At 41.6% G+C, this 25666-nt stretch overlaps 1 protein-coding gene across 2 annotated transcripts in view; it reads right to left on the bottom strand.

The window, feature by feature from the left end:
* Nucleotides 1–7562: 7562 nt before the first annotated feature.
* ARID4B (AT-rich interaction domain 4B) overlaps nt 7563–25666 on the bottom strand; it is a 375127-nt gene continuing 357023 nt past the window's right edge. For both annotated transcript variants that reach the window (XM_063917566.1, XM_063917567.1), the window contains exons 20-25: nt 21080–21281; nt 17935–19068; nt 17509–17613; nt 12329–12541; nt 11041–11187; nt 7563–9553 (exon numbers count right to left, since the gene is read on the bottom strand). In XM_063917566.1, the coding sequence (XP_063773636.1) occupies nt 9426–9553; nt 11041–11187; nt 12329–12541; nt 17509–17613; nt 17935–19068; nt 21080–21281 (1929 nt within the window). In that variant the 3' untranslated portion in view covers nt 7563–9425. The remainder of the gene's footprint in view (nt 9554–11040; nt 11188–12328; nt 12542–17508; nt 17614–17934; nt 19069–21079; nt 21282–25666) is intronic.

Below are 25666 nucleotides of genomic sequence, written 5' to 3'. Positions count from 1 at the left end.
GAGGCAGAGGAGGGAACACATACACTGACTGGTACACCCACGGTGTTACCAGAGCGTCCACCGCTATTGCCTGAGGGTCCCCTGACCTGGCGCAATATCTGTCTAGTTTTTTGTTTAGACGGGACGCCATTATGTCCACCTTTGGTTTTTCCCAACGGTTTACAATCAGGTGGAAGACTTCTGGGTGAAGTCCCCACTCTCCCGGGTGAAGGTCGTGTCTGCTGAGGGAGTCTGCTTCCCAGTTGTCCACTCCCGGAATGAACACTGCTGACAGTGCTATCACATGATTTTCCGCCCAGCGAAGAATCCTTGCAGCTTCTGCCATTGCCCCCCTGCTTCCCGTGCCGCCCTGTCTGTTTACGTGGGCGACTGACGTGATGTTGTCCGATTGGATCAATACCGCCTGACCCTGAAGCAGGGGTTTCGCTTGACTTAGGGCATTGTAAATGGCCCTTAGTTCCAGAATGTTTATATGAAGAGATGTCTCCAGGCTTGACCATAAGCCCTGGAAATTCCTTCCCTGTGTGACTGCTCCCCAGCCTCGCAGGCTGGCCTCCCTGGCCACCAGGACCCAGTCCCGAATGCCGAATCTGCGGCCCTCTAGAAGATGAGCACTCTGCAACCACCACAGGAGGGATACCCTTGTCCCCGGTGACAGGGTTATCCGCTGAAGCATCTGAAGATGCGACCCGGACCATTTGTCCAGTAGGTTCCACTGGAAAGTCTTGCGTGGATTCTGCCGAATGGGATTACTTCGTAGGAAGCCACCATTTTTACCCAGAACCCTTGTGCATTGATGCACTGAGACTTGGTTCGGTTTTAGGAGGTTCCTGTCGGATAACTCCCTGGCTTTCTCCTCCGGGAGAAACACCTTCTTTCTGGACTGTGTCCAAGATCATCCCTAGGAACAGAAGACAAGTCGTCGGAACCAGCTGCGATTTTGGAATATTGAGAATCCAATCGTGCTGCCGCAACACTACCTGATATAGTGCTACACCGATCTCCAACTGTTCCCTGGATCTTACCCTTATCAGGGAATCGTCCAAGTAACGGATAACTAAAATTCCCTTCCTTCGAAGGAATATCATCATTACGGTCATTACTTCAGTAAAGACCCGGGGTGCCGTGGACCATCCCTACGGCAGCGTCCGAACTGATAGTGACAGTTCTGTACCATAACCTGAAATACCCTTGGTGAGAAGGGTAAATTTTGACATGAAGGTAAGCATCCTTGATGTCCCGAGACATCATGTAGTCCCCTTCTTCCAGGTTTGCAATCACTGCTCTGAGTGACTCAATTTTGAATTTGAACCTCTGTATGCAAGTGTTCAAAGATTTTAGATTTTAAAATCGGTCTCACCGAGCCGTCTGGCTTCGGTACCACAATAGTGTGGAATAATACCCCGTTCCCTGTTGCAGGAGGGGTACCTTGATTATCACCTGCTGGGAATACAGCTTGTGAATGGTTTCCAAAACTGCCTCCCTGTCAGCGGGAGACGTCGGTAAAACAGACCTTTGGAAACGGCGAGGGGGATACGTCTCGAATTCCAATTTGTACCCCTGAAATATTACCTGAAGGATCCAGGGGTCTACTTGCGAGTGAGCCCACTGCGCACTGAAATTCATTGAGAACGGGACCCCACCGTGCCTGAACTTGTAAAGCCCTAGCGTCATACTGAGGGCTTGGCAGAGGCGGAAAAGAGTTTTTGTTCCTTGGAACTGGCTGATCTCTGCAGCCATTTTCCTCTCCCTCTGTCACGAGCAGAAAAGAGGAACCCTTTTGTCCGCTTGCCAACCAGGCCTGCGCCTGATAATACGGCGTCTTATTTTGAGAGGCGACCTGGGGTACATCCCCTCTTTTAAGGCAATACTTCCAAATGCCGTTTGGAATCCGCATCACCTGACCACTTTACTGGTATAATTGGACAACGCACTTATACTTGATGCCAGTCGGCAAATATTCCGCTGTGCATCATGCATATATAGAAATGCATCTTTTAATTGCTCTATAGGCAATAATATACTGTCCTTATCTAGGATATCATATTTCCAGTCAGGGAATCCGACCACGCCAACCCAGCACTGCACATCCAGGCTGAGGCGATTGCTGGTCGCAGTATAACAACAGTATGTGTGTAAATACATTTTAGGATACCCTCCTGCTTTCTATCAGCAGGATCCTTAAGGGCGGCCATCTCAAGAGAGGGTAGAGCCCATGTCTTACAAGCGTGTGAGCGCCTTATCCCCCCTAGGGGGTGTTTCCCAACGCACCCTAACCTCTGGCGGGAAAAGGTATACTGCCAATAACTTTTTAGAAATTATCAATTGTTATCGGGGGGAAATCCACGCATTTTATTTCTCAGATTCAGGAAAACTACAGGAAGTTTTTCCTCACCAACATAATACCCCTTTTTTTTGGTGGTATTCATATTATCAGAAAAGTGTAAACTTTTTTCATTGCCTCAATCATGCAATGTGTGGCCCTATTTGGAAATCACGGTTGTCTCTTCACCGTCGACACAGGAGTCAGTATCCGTGTCGGCGTCTGTATCTGAGGTAACGGGCGCTTTAGAGCCCCTATATGAGACGTCTGGACATGCACAAGCTGAGTAGCCGGCTGTCTCATGTCAACCACTGTCTTTTATACAAAGCTGACACTGTCACGCAATTTCCACAGTACATCCACTCAGGTGTCGACCCCCCAGGGGGTGACAACACTATTACAGACACTCTACTCCGTCTCCTCATCATTTTTCTCCTCATACATGTCGACACAAACGTACCGACACACAGCACACACACAGGGAATGCTCTGATAGAGGACAGGACCCCACTAGCCCTTTGGGGAGACAGAGGGAGAGTTTGCCAGCACACACCAGAGCGCTATATATATACAGGGATAACCTTATATAAGTGTTTTTCCCTTTATAGCTGCTGTATTGTTTATACTGCGCCTAATTTGTGCCCCCCTCTCTTTTTTAACCCCTTTCTGTAGTGTAGTGACTGCAGGGGAGAGCCAGGGAGCTTCCCTCCAACTGAGCTGTGAGGGAAAATGGCGCCAGTGTGCTGAGGAGATAGGCTCCGCCCCTTTCTCGGCGTCCTTATCATCCGTTTTCTTGTATGTTTTGGCAGGGGTTAAATGCATCCATATAGCCCAGGAGTTATATGTGATGCATTTATTTTAGCCATAAAAGGTTTTCTAACGATTTATTGCGTCTCAGGGCGCTGCCCCCCCAGCGCCCTGCACCCTCAGTGACCGGAGTGTGAAGTGTGCTGAGAGCAATGGCGCACAGCTGCGGTGCTGTGCGCCTACCTTTATCTGAAGACAGGAAAGTCTTCTGCCGCCGATTTTTCCGGACCTCTTCGCTCTTCTGGCTCTGTAAGGGGGCCGGCGGCGCGGCTCCGGTGACCCATCCAGGCTGAACCTGTGATCGTCCCTCTGGAGCTAATGTCCAGTAGCCTAAGAAGCCCAATCCACTCTGCACGCAGGTGAGTTCGCTTCTTCTCCCCTTAGTCCCTCGATGCAGTGAGCCTGTTGCCAGCAGGTCTCACTGAAAATAATAAACCTAAACTAAAACTTTCACAAAGAGCTCAGGAGAGCCCCTAGTGTGCACCCTTCTCGTCGGGCACAGAAAATCTAACTGAGGCTTGGAGGAGGGTCATAGGGGGAGGAGCCAGTGCACACCAGGTGATCCTAAAGCTTTCTTTAGATGTGCCCTGTCTCCTGCGGAGCCGCTATTCCCCATGGTCCTTACGGAGTGCCCAGCATCCACTAGGACGTCAGAGAAATATGGATATTTACATTTTTCATTCTTTACCATCCACGTGGACTACGATTGGGAACGGTAACCTGTGCCGAGCGCAGCGGAGCGGGGCACCTTGCCCGCAGCATAGCTAACCATGCAAGGGGATGCGGTACACTAATTGGGGTTCCTTGTCATGTTATGGAAGAAATGACACCAAAAAACAGTTCAAAAATCCATGTCGACCATTTTCATGAGTTGACCATGTCTCCACGTCGACCATGTCAATGTCAACCAATAGTAGTCGACCTAATGACCGTCGACCATAACATGGTCGACCATTCATACCGGAACCGATACGATGCGTGGTCCAGTGAGCATCGGATCGGAGCCCCTAGATCGTTAGTGCTGCACTCGTGATATGTCGGTTCCCGCAGGCATGACTGGGATCGCATAAGATACATCGTATGCATACGATCCTGCTGCCTGGGAGGCTGCCGGGCGGTTCAAGGGAAATCTTATGCGACATGAGGGTCCGACATGTCGCTGTAGTGTATGGGGCCCTTAACTATTTGGTGCATGTCTCGCTCCCTATCCAGCCTATACCCAGTGTAATGAATCCTGTGCCCCCTAGTGGATGAAAAAGCAATAGCGCATACTGTAAGTATTAGCTCCAACTAATAGTGAATAAAAAATCAAAATAACGTTCTTGGTGTAATACTATCAGTGAGATGAAACCTAGTAAAAATATATTGTGCTGGATATAAAAAAAATATTTTATAACATTTGTATCTATCCAGTTTTCTCTTTCCCTTGAATGTTTTATTTACTGGACTTGAATTGTTTAAATTTCAATATAAACTGGAAACATGGGGGTATTCTAAAACTTTTGAACTATAGTGTAAGTGTATGTAGAGATCTGAAATATTTCAGTTGGATCTCCTGTACCAGGGATGGGGCTAGCAAAAACGCAGGTGGTCGTGATGTTGACTGCTCTTGCAAGAAGTGGGCTGGAGACTGTATGTGTATGCTATTTTTACCAATTCAAGAACCCTAATAATGGTACAATGGACTGTGCTCAAACAATAGTGATTTAGCAAAACTGGACACATGTAAGCTCTCATGAACAGGGATCTCTTTCCTCATGTGCTTTTCCTTCCCTCACTTACACTACCATTGCAGGGGCGTAAGATGATACCAGAAGCCTGGAGGAGAGATAGTTGTTGATGCCCCCTTCCACTCACATTCACAATCAATACCCCAATCCCAGTTACACTCATACACTTGCCAACTCCACTGCAGCACCCAGACATTCATCCCACCTCCCCTTTACTCCCAACCCTACAAGCACCACCTAGACAAACACTCCCCCAATTAACTAGCAACTTCTAGGCACACAAATACTACCTGTTGCTGATCAGGGCCTTCTGTTCTTGATATTTGCTGCTCCCACAGCAACAACCGAGGCAGCAGATCCCGCGTGTATGAGGGGAAAGAGCCAAGAAAGGAGGGAGGGGCCATGCATTACAGCCTCTACCTGCCTTTTATTACGTACTATACATTGGTGCTGTTTCCTTGCTACAGTACTCTCTCTAGGCTGGGACCGGACTCTGGGGTGGGGGCCCTGGGAGAGGGAGGACCACAGCACTTGCCCCTTGGACTGCATGCTTACCTGATTTGTAGTGCATAAAGCAAAAAATGGTGCAATGGAGATTAGGGCGCCTGGAGGAGAACTGTCTCCATTGTCTCCTGTATTTACGCCTCGGCATCGTCTCCTTCCCTCGGCACCATACCTTTGGGCATAACAGCAGGCGCTACTTTTGTGGGTATTACTGCATATGAAACAATGTTTATGTAGCTTGTATCCCATGTTCTGCAATGTTTTGTACTGTAAGTGTATTCCATTCTTTTTTTTCTTGTTTTATTTGCACTGTTTCTGCTTATGTACTTTGTAAGGTCCTGCAAAATCTTTGTAGGGCCATATAAAAAAAGGATAATAAATATCAATAATTATTATATCTGGTTCGGTAACCTTAACCTTAATCTGTCTCAAACCAGAAGAACAGATGGGTTTGGCTAGAAGGAATGTTTTAACACTTAGGGAAGAATTCAATTACCAGTGTTAAATTACCAAGTGAGAAAAATGGAGGTAGTCTGATTTATGAATCCTGGAACGGTTCATGGAATTGTGCGATAACAGGGTCATGGCACCCGCTAGTTAACAGATTATTTTCTACCCACTGAGGCAGGTGAAAAAAAATCCTGAGAACTCCTGGCTTCGGGGCTAATTAGATAGCCTCAGGGCATCAATTAGCCTGTCGTACTTTACCAGGGCTAACTGAATTCCACCCTTAATCTACTAATTTTTCTAAATAAAAACATTTTAGAAAATATCTATAACATTATGAAATAAAAAGCAAATAGCAAATGTCAGTAGCAAATGTTCTTTAATGGGGATAATACAGAAGTTCCAGCTCATTAAGGATTAGCAGGAGAGATGCTTCTCTCCTTAGTTGTATAATGTAGCATGAGCATCTGCAGATCTGTTGCATAGGAACACCAGTCCCCGTGAGTAGAATCTGGAGTCTCTGATACTTCAGTAGGTGTTTGGACTACTCGTGACCTGTCATGAGGTAACAGCAAATCGTACGTTTGGCGGGAATTAGTTCCCAGATTCTACTTTGGAGTTTATGGCCAGTTCACTTTATGTATGTGTTATTTATCATTTTGAATGTTTTATTTGTTATATTGCTATTTTGTGCCATTTGTGGTTTATTAAATTAACCTGAGTATTATACTGTCTCAGTTTAGTGCTCCCTATCTTTATATTAGTAGTTTTTAGTAGGTACAGAACCTACTATTGTGCAGTGGCTCTATTTCAGTAGTAGAGAGAATGGCATTAATTTAGTCACACACAACTATATTTCTATATCTATGTAACACTGGGCCAGATACAAAGGTGCATGCAATGTCAGACGCAGTGGAGCAATTTGTTTCCACTGCACAGAAGTGTGATGGTCTGACTGATATGTGCCAAGTGTTCCGGTTAGGTCCACCAGTGGCGGATTTGAGATGCCGGAAGTTGGCGTCTCTGTGCACAAGATGGCATTAGCTTTGTAAGTCCACTACAAATGAAAACGCATCTTCGCAGGAACTACGAGCACCTCTGACTTAGGTTCACTACCTGTAACATATTTATATCATACTTTCATGTTCGTTTCACTTCAGTTATATGAGTTTTTTCTTTTATATTGCATAACTGATTTGTCTAAATTTAATTTGATGGACACTATTAGAATAATTAAAGAAAACTAAAGTACAACATACTTTGTTCTATTAAAATACAAAGTAAAATTTTTAGTCTTAACTTTCCTTGATTAATCAGTTCACAAAGAAATATTTTAACATTAACAAATGAGGCCTGTGACAATAAAGATTTATATTACAGCTTAAGCAACCAGATCTTAGATTCTGTCAATACTTGGTATTTTTATTGTCTGCCTGTCAGTTTCAGTGCATGGAGAAAATCAACATAAAAGTGTTAGCTTTACTCTGCCCATATAGTATTCCCCAGCTAAAACAGTCTCAGGTAGGTTCCGTGGCAACTGACAGTAAAGGGCACTGAACAAATGTACATGGATAACTACCAACTCATTACTTCACTTTAGTTAACGCTTTACTTTGCAGTTCTTAGTGTAGGACTGTATTGCAGAGAAAGTGTGTGAGTGGTTGGATTTCTAACTTAAGCTTTCCTTCACACTCTGACATATTTTAATAAACAGATGTTTCAGAAATGTAAAACAAGTGAAATGAAAGAAATATATTCACAAACTATGGCATTTTATTTCACAGGCTTATTCTTACATTTTTTTTTACAATATAATACATTGTTCACCACCTATAGGACTCAATAAATATTGTATGCCTTGTGATAAGCTAAATAGCATTTAGCCAAAACACTTATGGTCCAACCAAATCAGTTTTTGAAAATGAAACATGTCTTAAAAAAAAAGGAACAAATGTAAAAGGCCAACACTAAAATGTCTAGAAAAAACAAACATTTTACTACAATGTGAAAAGAAAAATAACATACCAACTTAATTTGAAGATGCATTGTTATAGTCATAATTAAAACCATAAAATAATATAATGGTTATTCTGTATTAACACTGCAATTAATTTAATAGCTTTAATTATAATTCCAAGCAATGTACTACTCAAATGCCTGCCAAAGTCACAAATTACATGGGGGTAGCCATTTTAACATTTATCAAATATTCTATCCGAAAGGTCTATCATATACGCAGGCATTTTCTTCCACAAATAATTTTTAGTTATTTTTTGTGTAAAAAAAAAAAAAACCTGTAAAAAGTCAATTTTTTGTTTTGTTTTTGTTTAGAGTTTAAAATCAAAGGCATTAAAAAGAATTGTAACGCAGACAGCATGTCTACTATTATGGTATAAACCTCTGTACAGCACTGTAACCCATCACGTTTTTCTCACAAAAAAGCAATCATGTTTATATACTGAATATGGATATTTGCACTACATGTTATGAAAGCCACATGTAGAAACTTAAATTTGTAACACACACTAAAAAACTGCTTCAGCTCATACAATATGTAAACATGAGTTGAGTTTCATCAAGAGAGTAGGACACAAATTGTATTACTAATCTTAAAACCAATCAATCAATCTGTGCTTTAGTTAAAGTCAACCAAATGACATCTGCAAATATGAAAGCTTGTTTGTTTTTGTTAACCAACAAAGAAATGACAATTTAAATCCAACAGCTTCTGTTATAGAGTAATATATAAAACAAAAACGAAAGAACACAACACAACACAATTAGGGTCATTTACTAAGTGCAGCACTCTTCAGTCTATGGTGCAGCTTAAATATTTCTATGTCAATGTGTAGTCACAGTTTTATACTTCAGTAAACTGGAGCACTACCCTGTCTCGTTCACAATTACCCAACGCCTGCCATTTATTGTGACTATTATAGTGGTCTATGTTAAATGATTATTTTATTAAAAATGAGGAAGAAGAAAATGTATCAATTTACACTGTTTCTGTATTTCTATAGTATATCCTCGTGTGGAATTATGGAAAAGAAAGAGTATAACTGACATCTCAAATGACCCAGTTTGTGCTGTGCAGAACGGAAAGAACATACTTTGGAACAACCTTTTACACTCTGAGCACAAGCATTGCCCTTGCAGTAAATAATAGCACCCATCAAACATCCTAGTTCAGTGTGTGAGTGCAGCTATTGGTGTGTTCGATGCAACAGAATCCATTATGCACGCAAATGCAACGTTATCATCATCTGTTCACGTACACAACTGTTTGACAATTTGCTTGCACCGCACTTTGTAAAGGACCCTTAATATATTTACTGCATAACCTTCAAATAACCTGCAGTAATAGCCTCCTGCTCCCACAGTGGAAGGCATCAGGAGCAAAAACAGAACTCCCAGACTAGTTGGAAACAGTTATTGCTTGAAGAAAAGCAGTTTACTTCTACTTTATAAAAAGTGCACTTAAGTGCATGGACAACACATCAAAAATGCAATAGAAAATAGTGCCTGTCTGTTCTTGCGTTGCTGTGCAGTATAAAAATAAGTCCATGGCCTCAACAAGTTGTAGTAAGTTCAGCGTGCATAGAGAAGTCCCTCTGTCACCTGCACTCAACTGCCATTGCATTTTGTGTTGAGGTTGACAGTGATGGCTCTGATAACGTCAACATAACAGCTGCAGTGATGGAACTTGAGGATGGTGATGAAGACATAGTGGACAGAACTGCACCTGTTAACAATAATACATTTGAATAAAGGAAACTGGTATACAATTTTTTTTAAATGAAAATAATCTAAAACGCTACAAATGATTCCCTAAAATCCGTTAATTCAGAAAGTACTGCTGTGCACAAAAGACTGAATATTGGCAGTTTCAGTGTATGCCAGTTACATAATGTCGCCTCTCAGCACGACATCAGAATTTTATTAATATGAGATTTGTCATCGTAACAGCTCCCAGTTGGTAGAGGTACTAGAACTTGGGGCAGAAGTATGGCAAAAACTGGTATTTTTGTGTCATTATTTCACTACTGAATGACTCAATACATGCATTACACAATATATTCACTTATATGAGGATTATGCTAGTGCAAACAACATTTCTGGGTGTGGATCAATTATTGGCATTTTTAAGGTCAACAGTCAATAGACTGACATCAAATGGTTGACAGGAATTAGGTCGCCAGGGTAAAAAGGTTAACATGTTTCTTGTGCCAAATCCTGTCTATTTCATGTTATGTGACCACCATCAGTGCAAATGTATACACATGCTTCGGTTACTATTCCCCATAGATGTCCATGTGGATAGTAAATCAAACAAATGTTAAGAAAACGTGAAACCCCCCCTTAAATCACACTATAACAATTTGTGTGTCGACCATTGTCATGTCAACTTTTTGAACTTGTTGGCTGTTTGAACAGTACCTGTTGACCTTAAGCACTGTCTTCCTTTCATCTGACAACCTAATGCATGTCAAAGTATTAACTGTCGACCAATACACTGCAAATCTATCCTCCAGATACCATACTGTTTGTATTCAGCAAACTAATTACTGGTTCAAGATAAAGGTTCAGAATTCATTTTTCACAGTGCTCACGCTGAAAGATATTATGGGAACTCCCTGTGAAAAAGACTGTTTACACAAATCAGTAATACTAGTTGCAGAATAAAATACCAATACTTAAGCTGGGTACACACTGGAGGGATGTCGCTTCAAAACGCTGTTTTGAAGCGACATATTACTTACATTGCTCAGTGTGTAATCAGGACTGCACACCCCCAAGGTCATATGCGACAGACACTTGGTTTGATGTGCTGCACATTAAACCAAGTGTCCGTCGCTAGCGTCCTGTGTTATGTTAATGTAGAAGGTCCTTCATTAAAAAGTCACCCCAGTGTGTAGGGGCAATTCCGGCTGATTGGGATTCATTCCTATGTCAGAACGAAACGGATCCCCGGTGCGCCAGTATGTACCCAGCTTTATATAGTACTAGTTCTGTCAAGATATCCGCTTATTGATTTAGTTCTAGTTAGAGCCAAACTGATTTCTTAATCCTTTAAGCAAAGTCATTTTTGAAGCTCTGTATCTAGTGTAAGTTAGATTAAAGAGAAGTAGAAGTGGTATGGATTATATTGGAACAACTAATGCTCAGCAAAACATAGCAAGAGGTTAGTAGAAAATTAAATATATTCTAATAAATAAAAAGTAAACTTACTTTCCCTTTCCTTCTTCTTAGAATGTTTCTTTCGTCTATCAATGGAAGCTACTTCGGATTTTAATGAAAGGTAGTGTTTCCGAAGTTCTTGAAGTTTTTCCTGAAGAAATGTAATGCGTTCTACACTTGTCATATTTTCAAGGTCCGCTGCAAATGCAATCAGAAAGATTTCAAATTTTTACCACATACCGATTGGTAAGATTTAAAGCAGCAGTCTGACACAGAATGTTTATTTCTCTTTAAATAGTAAGTTAAGCACCTTTTAAGCATGCATAATTTATCCTACCTCTCCTTCTATAAATCATTTTCCCCATTCCATGGCCTCTCTGGGGGAAGAGGGGGGATGACGACTAATATGCCTGACACACACATACTCTCTCTCTCACACATACACACAAACATGTATGTGTATGTATATATATATATATATATATATATATATATATATACACATATACATACACATACATACACACACACACACACACACACACACACACACACACACGTCTCATAGATGAAATTAGATGAAGACAAGTAGGAGGTACAAAATCATAAAAATGAGAACTTCAGTCTCATTAATATTTCAAAGCAAAACCCTCCTTTAATTAAAATAAAAAAAGGGATGAGGGAAGTGTTTATAGCTGGCACACCCACACTAAAATTATTCTATAGGCTGCAGTATTTCCAGAATTTTGATTGGACAATTTTAAAGAGCCTGTTCAGTAAGTATCCTAAAACTTCCCACAAGCTGTGCTCAAAATTCTCCAGGCACTACACGCTCCAAGTGTAAGGAATGTCTAATTGTGGTTGATACTGGGAAAAGGGTCTTATGGGGCATACAAACGGGGTGATTTTTGCCTATTTTCTAAGCATTCTGTGTAGATCGCTTAGAAATTAAGCACGGATCGCTCCATGTGTATACCCCGTAGCGATGCGCGGTTCCGCGCTTCGCCATCACCCGCTCAGATCTTTAGCACATGCAGGCAAGATCTAGTTAGATAGCCTAGCATGTGCATAAAGAACACTGCTTAGCACACATCGCTGTGTGTATAACAGTGTGCGCTGAGCGATCTGTGCTAACCTAGATCGCTTAGCACACAGGCACGAGTCGCCCCGTGTGTATGCCCCCTTAAGCCGTTACAGTACAATAGTCATTTGAGGTCTTTAGGACAATTTTTTATTGGCTGTAGTATTGGATCACATCAATACTATTTTAATACAATAGACTACTCAAATTAAGCCAAAATTAAAATACATAGTTAAATGAAGCTTGGGGGAAACCTACACAGTTGAAAACTCCACTCATACACTTTAGGTAACCGATCATTATATTCCTTCTGAAATGACTCTCTCTCTTTGCTTTTCACATATTTTCCCGGAGACGACATTCCAGACAACATTTTGGTATGTTTTGATGTTACACCAGAATACGACTGTGAAGACTGAAGCTTTGAAAGGCTCTCACCACCAGAAAGCTCCTCACTATCACTGGTATTAGCTATATAGGGGAAAGAAACAGATGCAGTTATAACCAAACGTCACAAGTTTCATATTACAGAGATGCTAAATATGAAGAACACAGTAAGTAAAGTTAACATATATTACTCATGCAGACACACTGCAAAGCCATTTTATAGCAGTTTCCTTTAACTGTACAATCACGTGCATGTTTCACACACCATTCAATGGCTCAAATGTAATTCCCTGTGATTTGTGAGATTTAGAAACTAGATTTAAGCAGCAATAAAATACTTTTAAATTATTGCTGCTTTAAATCTAGTAGCAAAATCGCTCAAAATCAAGACAGTGCCTCTAACTTGTAGAATTTTATATATGAGCAATGTTTTCAGATAATGTAGCCAAAAAACATGTGAAATGGATCGATCACAGAGAGTGGAACGTCCCAGCTTCTCAGTCAGAAGACTGGAGATTCCCAGATGGCGGATCAGCAGAGTGACATTAGATTACTAGAAACCTCCTCTTTACAACATCCTTGTAGGGGTGAGGGCACTGCCATTTCATTGCCCACATCTATAATCACATGAAGAGCCCTAAAGCCAAATAATAGCAGTATACAAACTAACAAATTAATAAAGAAAAGACTTTATAAAAAGGTGGGAATTCATAATTACCTCCCAGCCACAAATTTGGCACAATAACAAAAAGTAGCGTAACAAGACAACATAAGTGAACATAACACAGACATCCACTTACTACTGCAATTATAGACCTGGAGCATTTCCAAATAGAATTTTATTGCTGAAGTGTAAATCATCTCATAAGAATAATCTCTCTACATTTACTCTCATATATAATCCAATATTACTACTAACGATGAGACTGACCTGCTTCTATCTTTAGACTTAACACCTTACATATACAGTAGATATCCTACCACACAAGAGGGATTTCAAACCTTGTGTTTGTTGCTAGGTTTTACATTCATATTTAAGGTAAAACTGTAATTCTGAAATAAAAAGTTCAGGGCAAATGATAGTAGTTTTTGTAAATTAAAATTTACTTTGTATGTTATCCCTATTTTTTTTTTATCTTTAATTAACCTCTCTCATTAAACACTTTTAAAATATCACTTTATTTCTTGTGATGCACCCTGCCATGCATGGCATAGCAGCCCCCTAAAATGTGCCCTACTTCGTAGGCACATAAACAACACTGGCACTATGGTGTTGCAGGGGGGAGGAGCTTAGGATTTAAAGCTGCAGTCACAGTAAGTTCCGTCTCCAACACCAATTTACAATGCCCATGGTCCAGTGTTCCACCAGCCTTGCTGAAAGAAAACGAGCAATATTTGTGTAAGAGAACGACTGTGATTAAAACTTGTCCTCTTGGTGTCTGTGTGCTCTAATATTTATAGATGTATTTTGTACTTCTTATGTTTGAATATAACGGATGACTTCACAGGAGATGACCGCTAATTGTGTAGTTTCCCTAATTTCACAGCAACTGTAATATAATTAATGATATTTCTCCTCTAAGAAGCTCTTAAAAGAGATACCTCTCATGGGTAATAAGTAAACGGAATATAGTTGTAATATTTTAATAACCCCCTCTGGATTTTATCTATTAGTTATTATATGTACATAACGAGGCTGCTAATCCAAATTATAGGTAAAATCTATTTTTATTTAGCAAACTACATAATGTTGCAAAAAAGTATCAATCAAGGTGTTACAAAGTAATAAATTGAGATTAAGAAGAAATCACTAAGATATTAAATAAGTAAACAAATGAAAGGCCAGATGATTTATATGCAAAAAAAAAGAAAACATCTCCAGTGCAGTGGATTACTCCTCTAAAGGGCCCTACACACTGGCCGACATGACTGCACGATATGAACGATCTCGTTCATTAATGAACGAGATAACGTTCATATCGTGCAGTGTGGCGGCAGCAGCGATGAACGATGCGCAGCCCAGCGATCGTTCAGCGCTGGTCCCCCGTCAGCTGTACATGCAGGCCAATATGGATGATCTCGTCCATATTTGCCTGCACTTCAATGCAGCCGGGTGAAGGGGGGAGTGAAGAAACTTCACTCCCCCCGTCACTGCCCCGACGCCGCCGGGTCGCCCGTCAGCCGTATCCGCCGTCGGGCAGCTCGGCCAGTGTGTAGGGCTTATAAGTCAGATTTAAAACATGCAGAGAAATTTAGATTTGAGAGCAGCGTGTCCAAACCGAAATCTTAAAAATACAGCTTTGCAGTGTTTATGGGTCACATGCAAAGGCAGCCAGAATTTACCCTGTAAGCAAAAGAAAAAAAAAATGTACAGTACTGTGCAAAAGTTTTAGGCAGATGTGGAAAAAATGCTGCAAAGTAAGAATGCATTGAAAAATAGAAGTGTTAAATAATAGTTTATTTTTATCAATTAATAAAATACAAAGTGGATAAACAGAAGAGAGCTCTAAAGCAAATCAATATTTGCTGTGACCACCTTTTGTCTTCAAAACAACATCAATTCTAGGTACATACAGCATCAATTTTTCTAGGTACATACAGCTAATGTCATTAGAAACTATCTTCAGCGTAATGAAGGAAAAGGAGTCCTGGAATATATCCCCAACAGAGCCCTGACCAACATAGAGTCTGTCAGGGAATACATGAAGCAACAGAAGGATTTCAGCAAGCCTACATCTACATAAGAATTGTGGTTCATTCTCCAAGATGTTTGGAACAACCTCCCTGCTGAGTCCTTCAAAAACTGTGTGCAAGTGTACCTAGAAAAATTGATTTCTGTTTTTAAGGAAAAAGGGTGGTCTCAGCAAATATTCATTTGATTTAGATTTCAATTCTGTTCATTCACACCTGCCTAAAACTTTTGCACAGTACTGTATTATTATTTATGTATGTATGTATGTATGTATGTATGTATGTATGTATGTACGTACGTACGTACGTACGTACGTACGTACGTACCTATCTATCTCTTGCAGTTCAACATGGTTTGTCCAGGTGCAGTTACAGTTCATCCGGAAAGTAGTCACAGCGCTTCACTTTTTTCACATTTTGTTATGTTACAGCCTTATTCAAAAAGGAATAAATTAATTTTCCCCTCAAAATTCTACACACAATACCCCATCATGACAACATGAACAGTTTGAGATTTTTAAAAATTTATTAAAAACAAAAATCTAAGAAATCACATGTACATAAGCCTTTGCCATGAAACTCAAAATTGAGCTCAGGTGCATTCTGTTTCCACTGATCATCCTTGAGATCTTCCTACAGCTTAATTAGAGTCGACTTGTGGAAAATTCAGTTTATTGGACATGATTTGGAAAGGCACACACCTGTCTATATAAGGTCCCACACTTGAGAGTGCATGTCTGAGCACAAACCAAGCATGAAGTCAAAGGAATTATCTGTAGACCTCCGAGACAGGATTGTCTTGAGGCACAAATCTGGGGAAGGGTACAGAAAAAAATCTGCTGCTTAGAAGGTCCCAATGAGCACAGTGGCCTCCATCATCCGTAAATGGAAGAAGTTCGGAACCACCAGGACTCTTCCTAGAGCTGGCCGGCTGTCTAAACTGAGCAATCAGGGGAGAAGTGCCCTAGTCAGGGAGGTGACAAAGAACCCGATGGTCACTCTGTCAGAGCTCCTCTGTGGAGAGAGGAGAACCTTCCAGAAGGACAACCATCTCTGCAGCAATCCACCAATCCGGCCAGTATGGTAGAGTGGCCAGACGGAAGCCACTCCTTAATAAAAAGCACATGGCAGCCTGCCTGGAGTTTGCCAAAATGCACCTGAAGGACTCTCAGACCATGAGAAACAAAACTCTCTGGTCTGATGAAACAAAGATTGAACTCTTTGGCGTGAATGCCAGGCGTTATGTTTGGAGAAAACCAGCCACCGCTCATCACCAGGCCAATACCATCCCTACAGTGAAGCATGGTGGTGGCAGCATCATGCTGTGGGGATGTTTTTCAGCAGCAGGAACTGGGAGACTAGCCAGGATAGAGGGAAAGATGAATGTTGCAACGTACAGACACATCCTGGATGAAAACCTGCTTCAGAGCGTTCTTGACCTCAGACTGGGGCGACAGTTCATCTTTCAGCAGGACAACGACCCTAAGCACAAAGCCAAGATATCAAAGGAGTGGCTTCAGGACAACTCTGTGAATGTCCTTGAGTGGCACAGCCAGAGCCCAGACTTGAAAGAGATTGAACATCTCTGGAGATATATGAAAATGGCTGTGCACCGACGCTTCCCATCCAACCTGATGGAGCTTGAGAGGTGCTGCAAAGGTGAATGGGCGAAACTGCCCTAAGATAATGTAGGTGTGCCAAGCTTGCGGCATCATATTCAAAAAGACTTGAGGCTGTAATTGCTGCCAAAGGTGCATCAACAAAGTATTGAGCAAAGGCTGTGAATACTTATGTACATGTGATTTTTTATTTTTTTATTTTTAATAAATTTGCAAAAACCTAAAAAAAAATAACTTTTTCACATTGTCATTATGGGGTATCGTGTGTAGAATTTTGAGGGGAAAAAATGAATTTATTCCATTTTGGAATAAGGCTGTAACATAACAAAATGTGGAAAAAGTGAAGCGCTGTGAATACTTTCCGGATGCACTGTACATGCTCTTAATTTCCCAACTCAGAATCAGGCCCTTGGTCTTTCAAGTAACTCAAGATCAGATGGATGTTTCCAATTATGTAAACTATTTAAACGATGTGTAAATGAATATGTTTGTAAAAGAATGTACAAAATATAATTTATTACAAATAATTAGAATGTAAATTATATTTAGTTATTAACCATAAACCTCTAACAAGCTCAGACCTTCAGATTTTGGTCATGATTGATCAAAACCAGTATTATTTCTATAGACCAGAAAACCTACTAATACAGTATTTTCTCATGTCTTTTTGCCTATTGTATTTCACAAAATACTAAAAAAATATATATATATATATCCTTTTATTTAGACTTAAACACTTACTAGTTTTCCTCTTGTGATTCACAGATGATTTGTGGTTTCGCTTTACTTTTTTCACTGTGCAGTTTTCAAAATGGTCACCATCATCATCTAAATGTCTTTTCTGACCTGTAATGAGAAGATGAAATAAAAACGACAAACACCACTGTGGGACAATAATAAATTGTGTAATGCAGAAATTGGTTCGTAAATATTTCTTTTCGCTACAATATCGAAAAAAAAAATATAGATTTATAGAGTTCAGATATTCTACATTCTGTGTTGCTAGATAAAATCTTTAGAATTGTCTGTCTAACATTGCTTGTACTGTGCACTGCTTTATTCCTAAATGTGTTCCCTCCACATACACATCTGACCGCCACCCCCCCCCCCCCCCAAAAAAAAAAGCTTCATCTATCTGACATCAGCAAACTTTCAGTAATCACTTACCTTTATCTTTACTCTCAGTTTCCAGGTGGTTACTACTACTGGAACTGATGCTAGCATCAAATCCTGTAGGAGAAAGATTTCCTTCAAACTGGAGGTCTTGTAGTTCACAAGTAACACTATCCACTTCAATTGTGCTATTTGTCTCACTCTTCATACTTTCAACTTCTTCCCGATTTGGTTCCACATTTTCCAAACTCTCAAGTGTTGATTGCGGCCTCCTATACTCACTTAAAAATGAAGTGGACTCTGGTGTTGTGGGAGGTGTATTCAGAACAGAATTGCTGCCACTACTGGGGAACTCTTTTCTCTCACCAAATTCAACTGTTTTTTCATCAACTGGTTTCAATTCAATTGCATCAGTTATCGGTTTGAGAAATTCTGCTGACAAATCTCTAGTTTCATCATTCATTGGCCGAACAGCTGAATCAGGAGAACCATCATCTAGATGCATGTGAGGTGGAGATGCAGCTCCCTCTGTATCAGAATCAGAGAAAAGTTCTTTTAATGTCTTTTTAGGCCACTGTCCTTGAATGCTTGACCAAACATCTTTGTGATCTTTGGCTTTGGGCCTTTCTTCAGAATAATTCAGGGTCTTTGTTTTTTTATCATGTACATCTGGTAAACTTGTATAGAAACTGGGAGCACGCAAAGCTTTCTTCTTGTCATCCAAACTACTACATTTTTTAGTTAGTGAAGATTTTGGTTTGGGATGTTCCTCATCATCAGAGGAGGTCATGGTATCAACATCAAATCGATCAAGTGTCTCTTTGCACTTTGTACTTTCATCTTTTACACTGGACGTTAAAGCCTTGCCACAATCTATGAGTTTTCTCTTACCACACTTAAACTGTGATTTGGCTACCTTATCTACAAAGTCTTTTACAAACTTCTTTCTCCTTGGAGTCTCCAATTCAGAGTCTGTATCATCTGAAGACTCCTGTTTCACAGAGTGTTTTGTATCTCTTTTTTTATCTTTCAAGCTAAAAAAGTTTTCTTCCATTCCTGGAACAAGTTTTCCTTCTGCTGTAGAAGTCACGTCACTCTTAATATGACTCATATTAAAGTCTCTTTCAACTTTATTCAAATTCTGGCAACTTTGATCTGTTTCACTTTCATCTGCAGAATTTTCAGTAGCTGTAAACAGAATTTTTGAAACCATTTATGAATTGCAAGCTGACCAATGTATATAAGTAACGGGGAAAAAACAATTAATTCCTATTTATATTGCGTTAATAAAGCTTGTGTGATACATATGACAGGTGTGGGAATGCTTATAAACCAAATGTTTAAAATCTAAAGAAGGCTTAACTTGCTAAAATACAATGAAGATATACCTTTAATGTAATGGTGTGTGCTATGTCCAAATTCTTTATTTAAACTTTTAAGAGATGTGCATAATGTTAATTTAACTGTGGCTGGTAATGTTAAGGAATCCTGGATTTTAAGTGATAGGATGCTGGACTTTAATGTGACAATTACACGTGTTCAAAAAGTGCCAATCTACATTTGACCACTTCATCTTAACTGGTATCCACTCTACAGTTCTACAGATCTACACTAAAAAGGTCTACACAGTCAATAGGTCGACCACTAATGGTAGACATGTATTAGGTGAACAGGGTCAAAAGATCGACATGCAAAAGGTAGACAGTTCAAAAGGTCAATAGGGTCAAAAGGTCAACATGACAATGGTAGACACACACATGGTTGACACAAGTTTTTAAAAATGTTTTTCAACTTTCCCATGCTTTACCATCCACGTGGACTACGATTGGGAATAGTAACCAGAAGCATGGCGAAGCGAGCCATATGAGGGGATGTGGTATACTAATGGGGCTTGTCTGTGGAAGAAAAGTGATAAAACACCCCAAAAAACAACAAAAAATTGTGTCTACTTTTTTAGTGTCGACAATTTCCATGTTGACATTTTGACCATGTCGAACTTTCTTACTGTCTACCTATTCTATGTCAACCTTTTTACCATGTTGACCTAATGCATGTCTGCCATTAGTGGTAGACCTATTGACTGTAGACATTTTTGCTGCAGAAGAAATAATACATTTGATATTCTGTGCAGACCAAATGTTATTGTGGGAACTACTGCAAAAATGAGATCGAGATCCATAATTCTAGAGTGCCTTGAAGGCAATCAAATTTAAACAATAGGGATAATATAAATCATATGACACAATAGCAACATAGAAAAAAAGTTTCTGATACTGAAGCAGGTTTGATGCACATTAGGGGAAACATACTATATTGGCACAACTCTTCCTGCTTGGTCCCTTATTGAGGTGAATCAGTAAGCAATATCGGGGTAGAGGAGAGAAAAATCCCCCTCCAAAGATCCCTGCAGGCCCCCACAGCGCATGAGCCTAGTGCTGATGCGCTATATCTTGCTACCTGGCCGACCCCTTTGTGCACGCATGATGTCTTGCAAGCTACTGTGCACAGCCAGGGCCCTGGGAATGCTTCTGCAGGTTAGCACACATGCCAGCAGGTAATCCTGCCATTATGTGAAAAAATTATAACCCATTATGCACTGCAACATTATGCAATTATGCACTGATCTTTTTTAATAACATCTGAATGATTTTCAGTCATCATACAAAAGCATGGCTATGGCAAAATCGTTTACAGATAAGTGAAGTCTGCTTATATGGCCACAACTAAGATCAGTTCCATGTGTCCGCATGGATGTGGCCCCTTACCATGCTGTCCCTTTAAACCGGAATAATGAATTACATAGGTTCTGTGGCTGAATAAAACCTGGTGAAATGCAGGCTTGAAGTCAGACAGCCACATAACCTGTGTAATTCATTACTGTCCCGGTTTAAAGGGACAGTATGGTAAGCCTACCCATATACCACCCATAAACACCCATTTCACTGAAAGAGTGCTGGCTGGCTGGCTGGCTGGCTGGATGGATGGATGGATGGATGGATGGATGGATACACACTTAGAAATTCCATCAGTATGCATACACTTTGTGCGGTGTATGCATAGTCCACTATTTCTTTCTACAATACATGCTCTAGTATGAACAAATCAGCGAAATACGGAGGCATTTCCACTTGTGTCTGAAAAAAATCAGGCCCAAAGGGTCTTCAGTGATCTTAAATGTACCATTTGTATATACGTGTACCTTGAAGACCATTCAAAATCGAAGTAATTTCTAATGGTTTCAGGGGACCTTGACCAGAGTTTTTACTTTCTGGAGAATCAAACGGTAATTCATTATCCAGGTCACAAGGCTGGAATAGTGGTCTTGAGAAGAGTCTGCATTGTTTGGGGCAGTTTTCATCTTTTTCCATCTTGGATCTGTTGTGATCTGTATCAATTTTATTCTGCAAAACATATTGAGAGAAATCCACAATAATTAGCTGAAATGTGCTATGTGTAATTACTAGCACTAAGGGACTGTAGCAGTACATGTCATACAGGGTGTTTCACTCACTAAAAAATTTCTTATAAACTTTTAAAGTAATAGACGTAATTTAGTGAAATTTGACATGGACATATAGCTTGGTCCATGAAAAACATGAGGAAGTCATAGCAAATGTTGGAAGTGTTTGCCATTAGCATCCAGGCTACACGCGCACAGTAAAGGCCAGCTGTTTGCCACCCTCGTCAGTAGGTGTTTATGCTTCTGACAGTGGTGTTGTGTACTGTAGAGTCGATAAAGGCATGTCAAAAACAATTTATTAAGCAGCTTTGAGGTTAGAAACCACTGTCAAAATTCACCATTCAGTATCTGGTGTAAAAACTGGAAACCACTGCAACATTATTGAATGTCAACAGAAGGCCATCTGAAAATGCCAGGCACAACAGTGCAGAAGTGAAAAACAGACTACTGGCCTACTGGCCTTGCGGAAACTGTCGCAGGAGATGGGAATTTCCACAAGCCAAAGAGCAGCAAAAAATAAGCCGATTTGCGACCATTTCGTGTTACTGTTGTTCAATAATTAAAAGCTACTGGCCAACAGAAGAGTCATGTACTGTAACTGGTTCCAGACATTTGTCAATAGAAATCCGCATATACTGGATTTTCATATATTGGTTAAAAATTCCATAACATGGAGCAACGCGTTCAAGCTTGCCTGGATGCTAATGACGAACACTCAATACTTGCTATGACTTCCTCATGTTTCTCATAGACCAAGACATGTCCGTGTAAAACTTCACTAAATGACGTCAATTACTTTAAAAGTTATAAGAAAAACTTTGGGGCCGGTAGCAAATGAAACATCCTGTATTAATTCATAGTAGTTTTAAGATAACAATAAGAACATGCAAAATATGTAAAATATTGGCTGACCTGCTGGAATCATTAAGGACCTTACATGCAAACTAATATGCCATATACACAAAGACAGCATGTGAAGAGTAATGTCAAACAATCAATCTTATTGCAGCAGCACATTTGTATTCTGAAAACTAAAAAAAAAAAAAAAATAGGATTTTAATACCTACCGGTAAATCCTTTTCTCTTAGTCCGTAGAGGATGCTGGGGACTCCATAAGGACCATGGGGTATAGACGGGATCCGCATGAGACATGGGCACACTATAAGACTTTGAATGGGTGTGAACTGGCTCCTCCCTCTATGCCCCTCCTCCAGACCTCAGTTATAGGAACTGTGCCCAGAGACGACGGACATTTTGAGGAAAAGGAATTTGTTAAACTAAGGGTGAGATACATACCAGCTCACACCACACCATACAACATGGCATTCAACTAAACCCAGTTAACAGTGTGAACCAAAACAGATCAGCAACAGCCTGACCTTTACCAAACACAACCTTTGTGTAACTTAAACAATAACTATGTACAATTACTGCAGATAGTGTACGCACTGGGACGGGCGCCCAGCATCCTCTACGGACTAAGAGAAAAGGATTTACCGGTAGGTATTAAAATCCTATTTTCTCATACGTCCTAGAAGATGCTGGGGACTCCAAAAGGACCATGGGGTTTATACCAAAGCTCCAAACCGGGCGGGAGAGTGCGGATGACTCTGCAGCACCGATTGAGCAAACATGAGGTCCTCATCAGCCAGGGTATCAAACTTGTAGAACTTTGCAAAAGTGTTTGACCCTGACCAAGTAGCTGCTCGGCAAAGCTGTAATGCCGAGACGCCCCGGGCAGCCGCCCAGGATGAGCCCACCTTCCCAGTGGAATGGGCCTTCACCGATTTCGTTAAAAACGGCAATCCAGCCGTAGAATGACCCTGCTGAATCGTATTACAGATCCAGCGTGCAATAGTCTGTTTAGAAGCAGGAGCGCCAACCTTGTTGGCAAACAGGACAAACAGAGCCTCTGGCTACATAATTTTTTAAAGCCCTGACCACATCAAGGGACTTTGAATCAGCCAAGGCTTCAGTAGCCACAGGCACCACAATAGGTTGGTTCATGTGAAACGAAGAAACCACCTTTGGTAGAAATTGTTGACGAGTTCTCAACTCCGCTCTAGCCTCATGAAAAATCAAATAGGGGCTTTGTGAGACAAAGCCGCCAATTCGGACACCCGCCTTGCGGATGCCAAGGCCAATAGCATGACCACTTTCCAAGTGAGAAATTTCAACTCAACCTTTTGTAAAGGTTCAAACCAATGTGACGTAAGGAACTGTAACACCACGTTATGGTCCCACGGTGCCACTGGGGGCACAAATGGAGGTTGGATGTGCAGCACGCCTTTCACGAAGGTCTGTACTTCTGGAAGCGAAGCCAATTCCCTTTGAAAGAAAATTGATAATGCCGAAACCTGCACTTTAATTGAGCCTAACCTTCAGGCCCGCATCCACACCCGCTTGCAAAAAATGGAGGAACCGACCCAGCTGAAATTCTTCCATAGGAGCCTTCTTGGATTCACACCAAGACACATTTTTTCCAAATACGGTGATAATGCTTCGCCGTTACCTCCTTTCTAGCCTTAAGTAGAGTGGGAATACCCTTTCTGGCTAGGATTTGGCGTTCAACCGCCATGCCGTCAAACGCAACCGCGGTAAGTCCTGGAACATGCACGGTCCCTGCTGTAACAGATCCTCTCTCAGAGGAAGAGGCCAGGGATCTCCTGTGAGTAATTCCTGAAGATACTGATACCTGGCCCTCCGTGGCCAATCTGGAACAACGAGTATCGCCTGGACCCTTGTTCTTCTTATGATCCTTATCACCTATGGGATGAGTGGAAGTGGAGGGAATACATAGACCAACTGAAACACCCACGGTGTCACCAGAGCGTCTACCGCTACTGATTGAGGGTCCCTTGACCTGGAACAATATGTCGGCAGCTTCTTGTTGAGGCGCGACGCCATCATGTCTATTTGAGGAAGTCCCCAATGACTTGTCACTTGATGAAGACCCCACTCTCCTGGATGGAGATTGTGTCTGCTGAGGAAGTCTGCTTCCCAGTTGTCCACGCCTGGAATGAAGACCGCTGACAGAGTGCTTGCATGCTTTTCCGCACAGCGAAGGATCCTGGTGGCCTCCGCCATCGCCGCTCTGCTCTTCGTCCCGCCCTGGCGGTTTATGTGCGCCACAGCTGTTATATTGTCCGACTGAATCAGGACGGGCAGGTCGCGAAGAAGATGTTCCGCTTGTAGCAGGCCGTTGTAGGTGGCCCTTAATTCCAGAATGTTTATGTGCAGACAAGCTTCCTGGCTTGACCATTTTCCCTGGAAATTTTATCCCTGTGTGACTGCTCCCCAACCTCGGAGACTCGCGTCCGTGGTCACCAGAATCCAATCTTGGATGCCGAACCTGCAACCTTGTAGAAGGTGAGAACTTTGGAGCCACCACAGGAGAGAAACCCTGGTCCTGGGGGACAGAGTTATTTTCCGGTGCATCTGTAGATGGGACCCTGACTACTTGTCCAGTAGGTCCCACTGAAACGTTCTTGCATGGAACCTGCCAAACGGAATGGCCTTGTAGGCCGCAACCATTTTCCCCAGCACTCGAGTGCATTGATGAATCGACACTCTTGGCGGTTTCAGAAGTTCCTTGACCATGTTCTGGATTTCCTGAGCTTTTTCTAACGGGAGAAAAATCCTCTGCCGTTCCGTGTCCAGGATCATGCCCAAAAATGACAGCCGAGTTGTCGGAATCAACTGCGACTTTGGCAAGGTTAGGAGCCAACCATGCTGGTGCAGCACCTGCAGGGAGAGCGCAAGGCTTTTTAGCAATCGCGTTACTCACCCACGCCGAAGCGACAGCCGGTCTGAGGAGTGTACCTGTCGTGACAAATAGATTTCAAGGTAGCTTCATGCCTTCGATCTGCAGGATCTTTGAGGGACGCCATTTCAGGAGATGGTAGCGCCACTTTCTTGGATAAGCGCGCTAGAGCTTTGTCTACCGTGGGTGTTGCCTCCCCCCCAACCCTATCCTGAGAAGGAAACAGGTATGCCATAGCAATTCTCCTGGGAATGTGCCACCTCTTGTCTGGCGTTTCCCAGGCTTTTTCAAAAAGGGCATTCAGTTCATGAGAGGGAGGGAACGTAACCTCCGGTTTCTTCCCCTTATCCATACAGACCCTTGTATCAGGGACTTCGCGACATTATAGTCGACACTGGAATCAGAATCCATGTCGGTATCAGTGTCTGCTATCTGGGTAAATGAACGCTTTTGGGACCCCGAGGGGGCCTGAGTGAGTGGTATCACGTCTCCCATGGACTGCCTCCATACTTGGTTCTGAGACTCAGATTTGTCCAACCTCTTGTGCAACAAAGCCACACTGC

The sequence above is a fragment of the Pseudophryne corroboree genome, chromosome 4, assembly GCF_028390025.1.
Source record: "Pseudophryne corroboree isolate aPseCor3 chromosome 4, aPseCor3.hap2, whole genome shotgun sequence".
Lineage (NCBI taxonomy): Eukaryota > Metazoa > Chordata > Amphibia > Anura > Myobatrachidae > Pseudophryne > Pseudophryne corroboree.
This window is presented reverse-complemented; position numbering and strand designations above follow the sequence as displayed.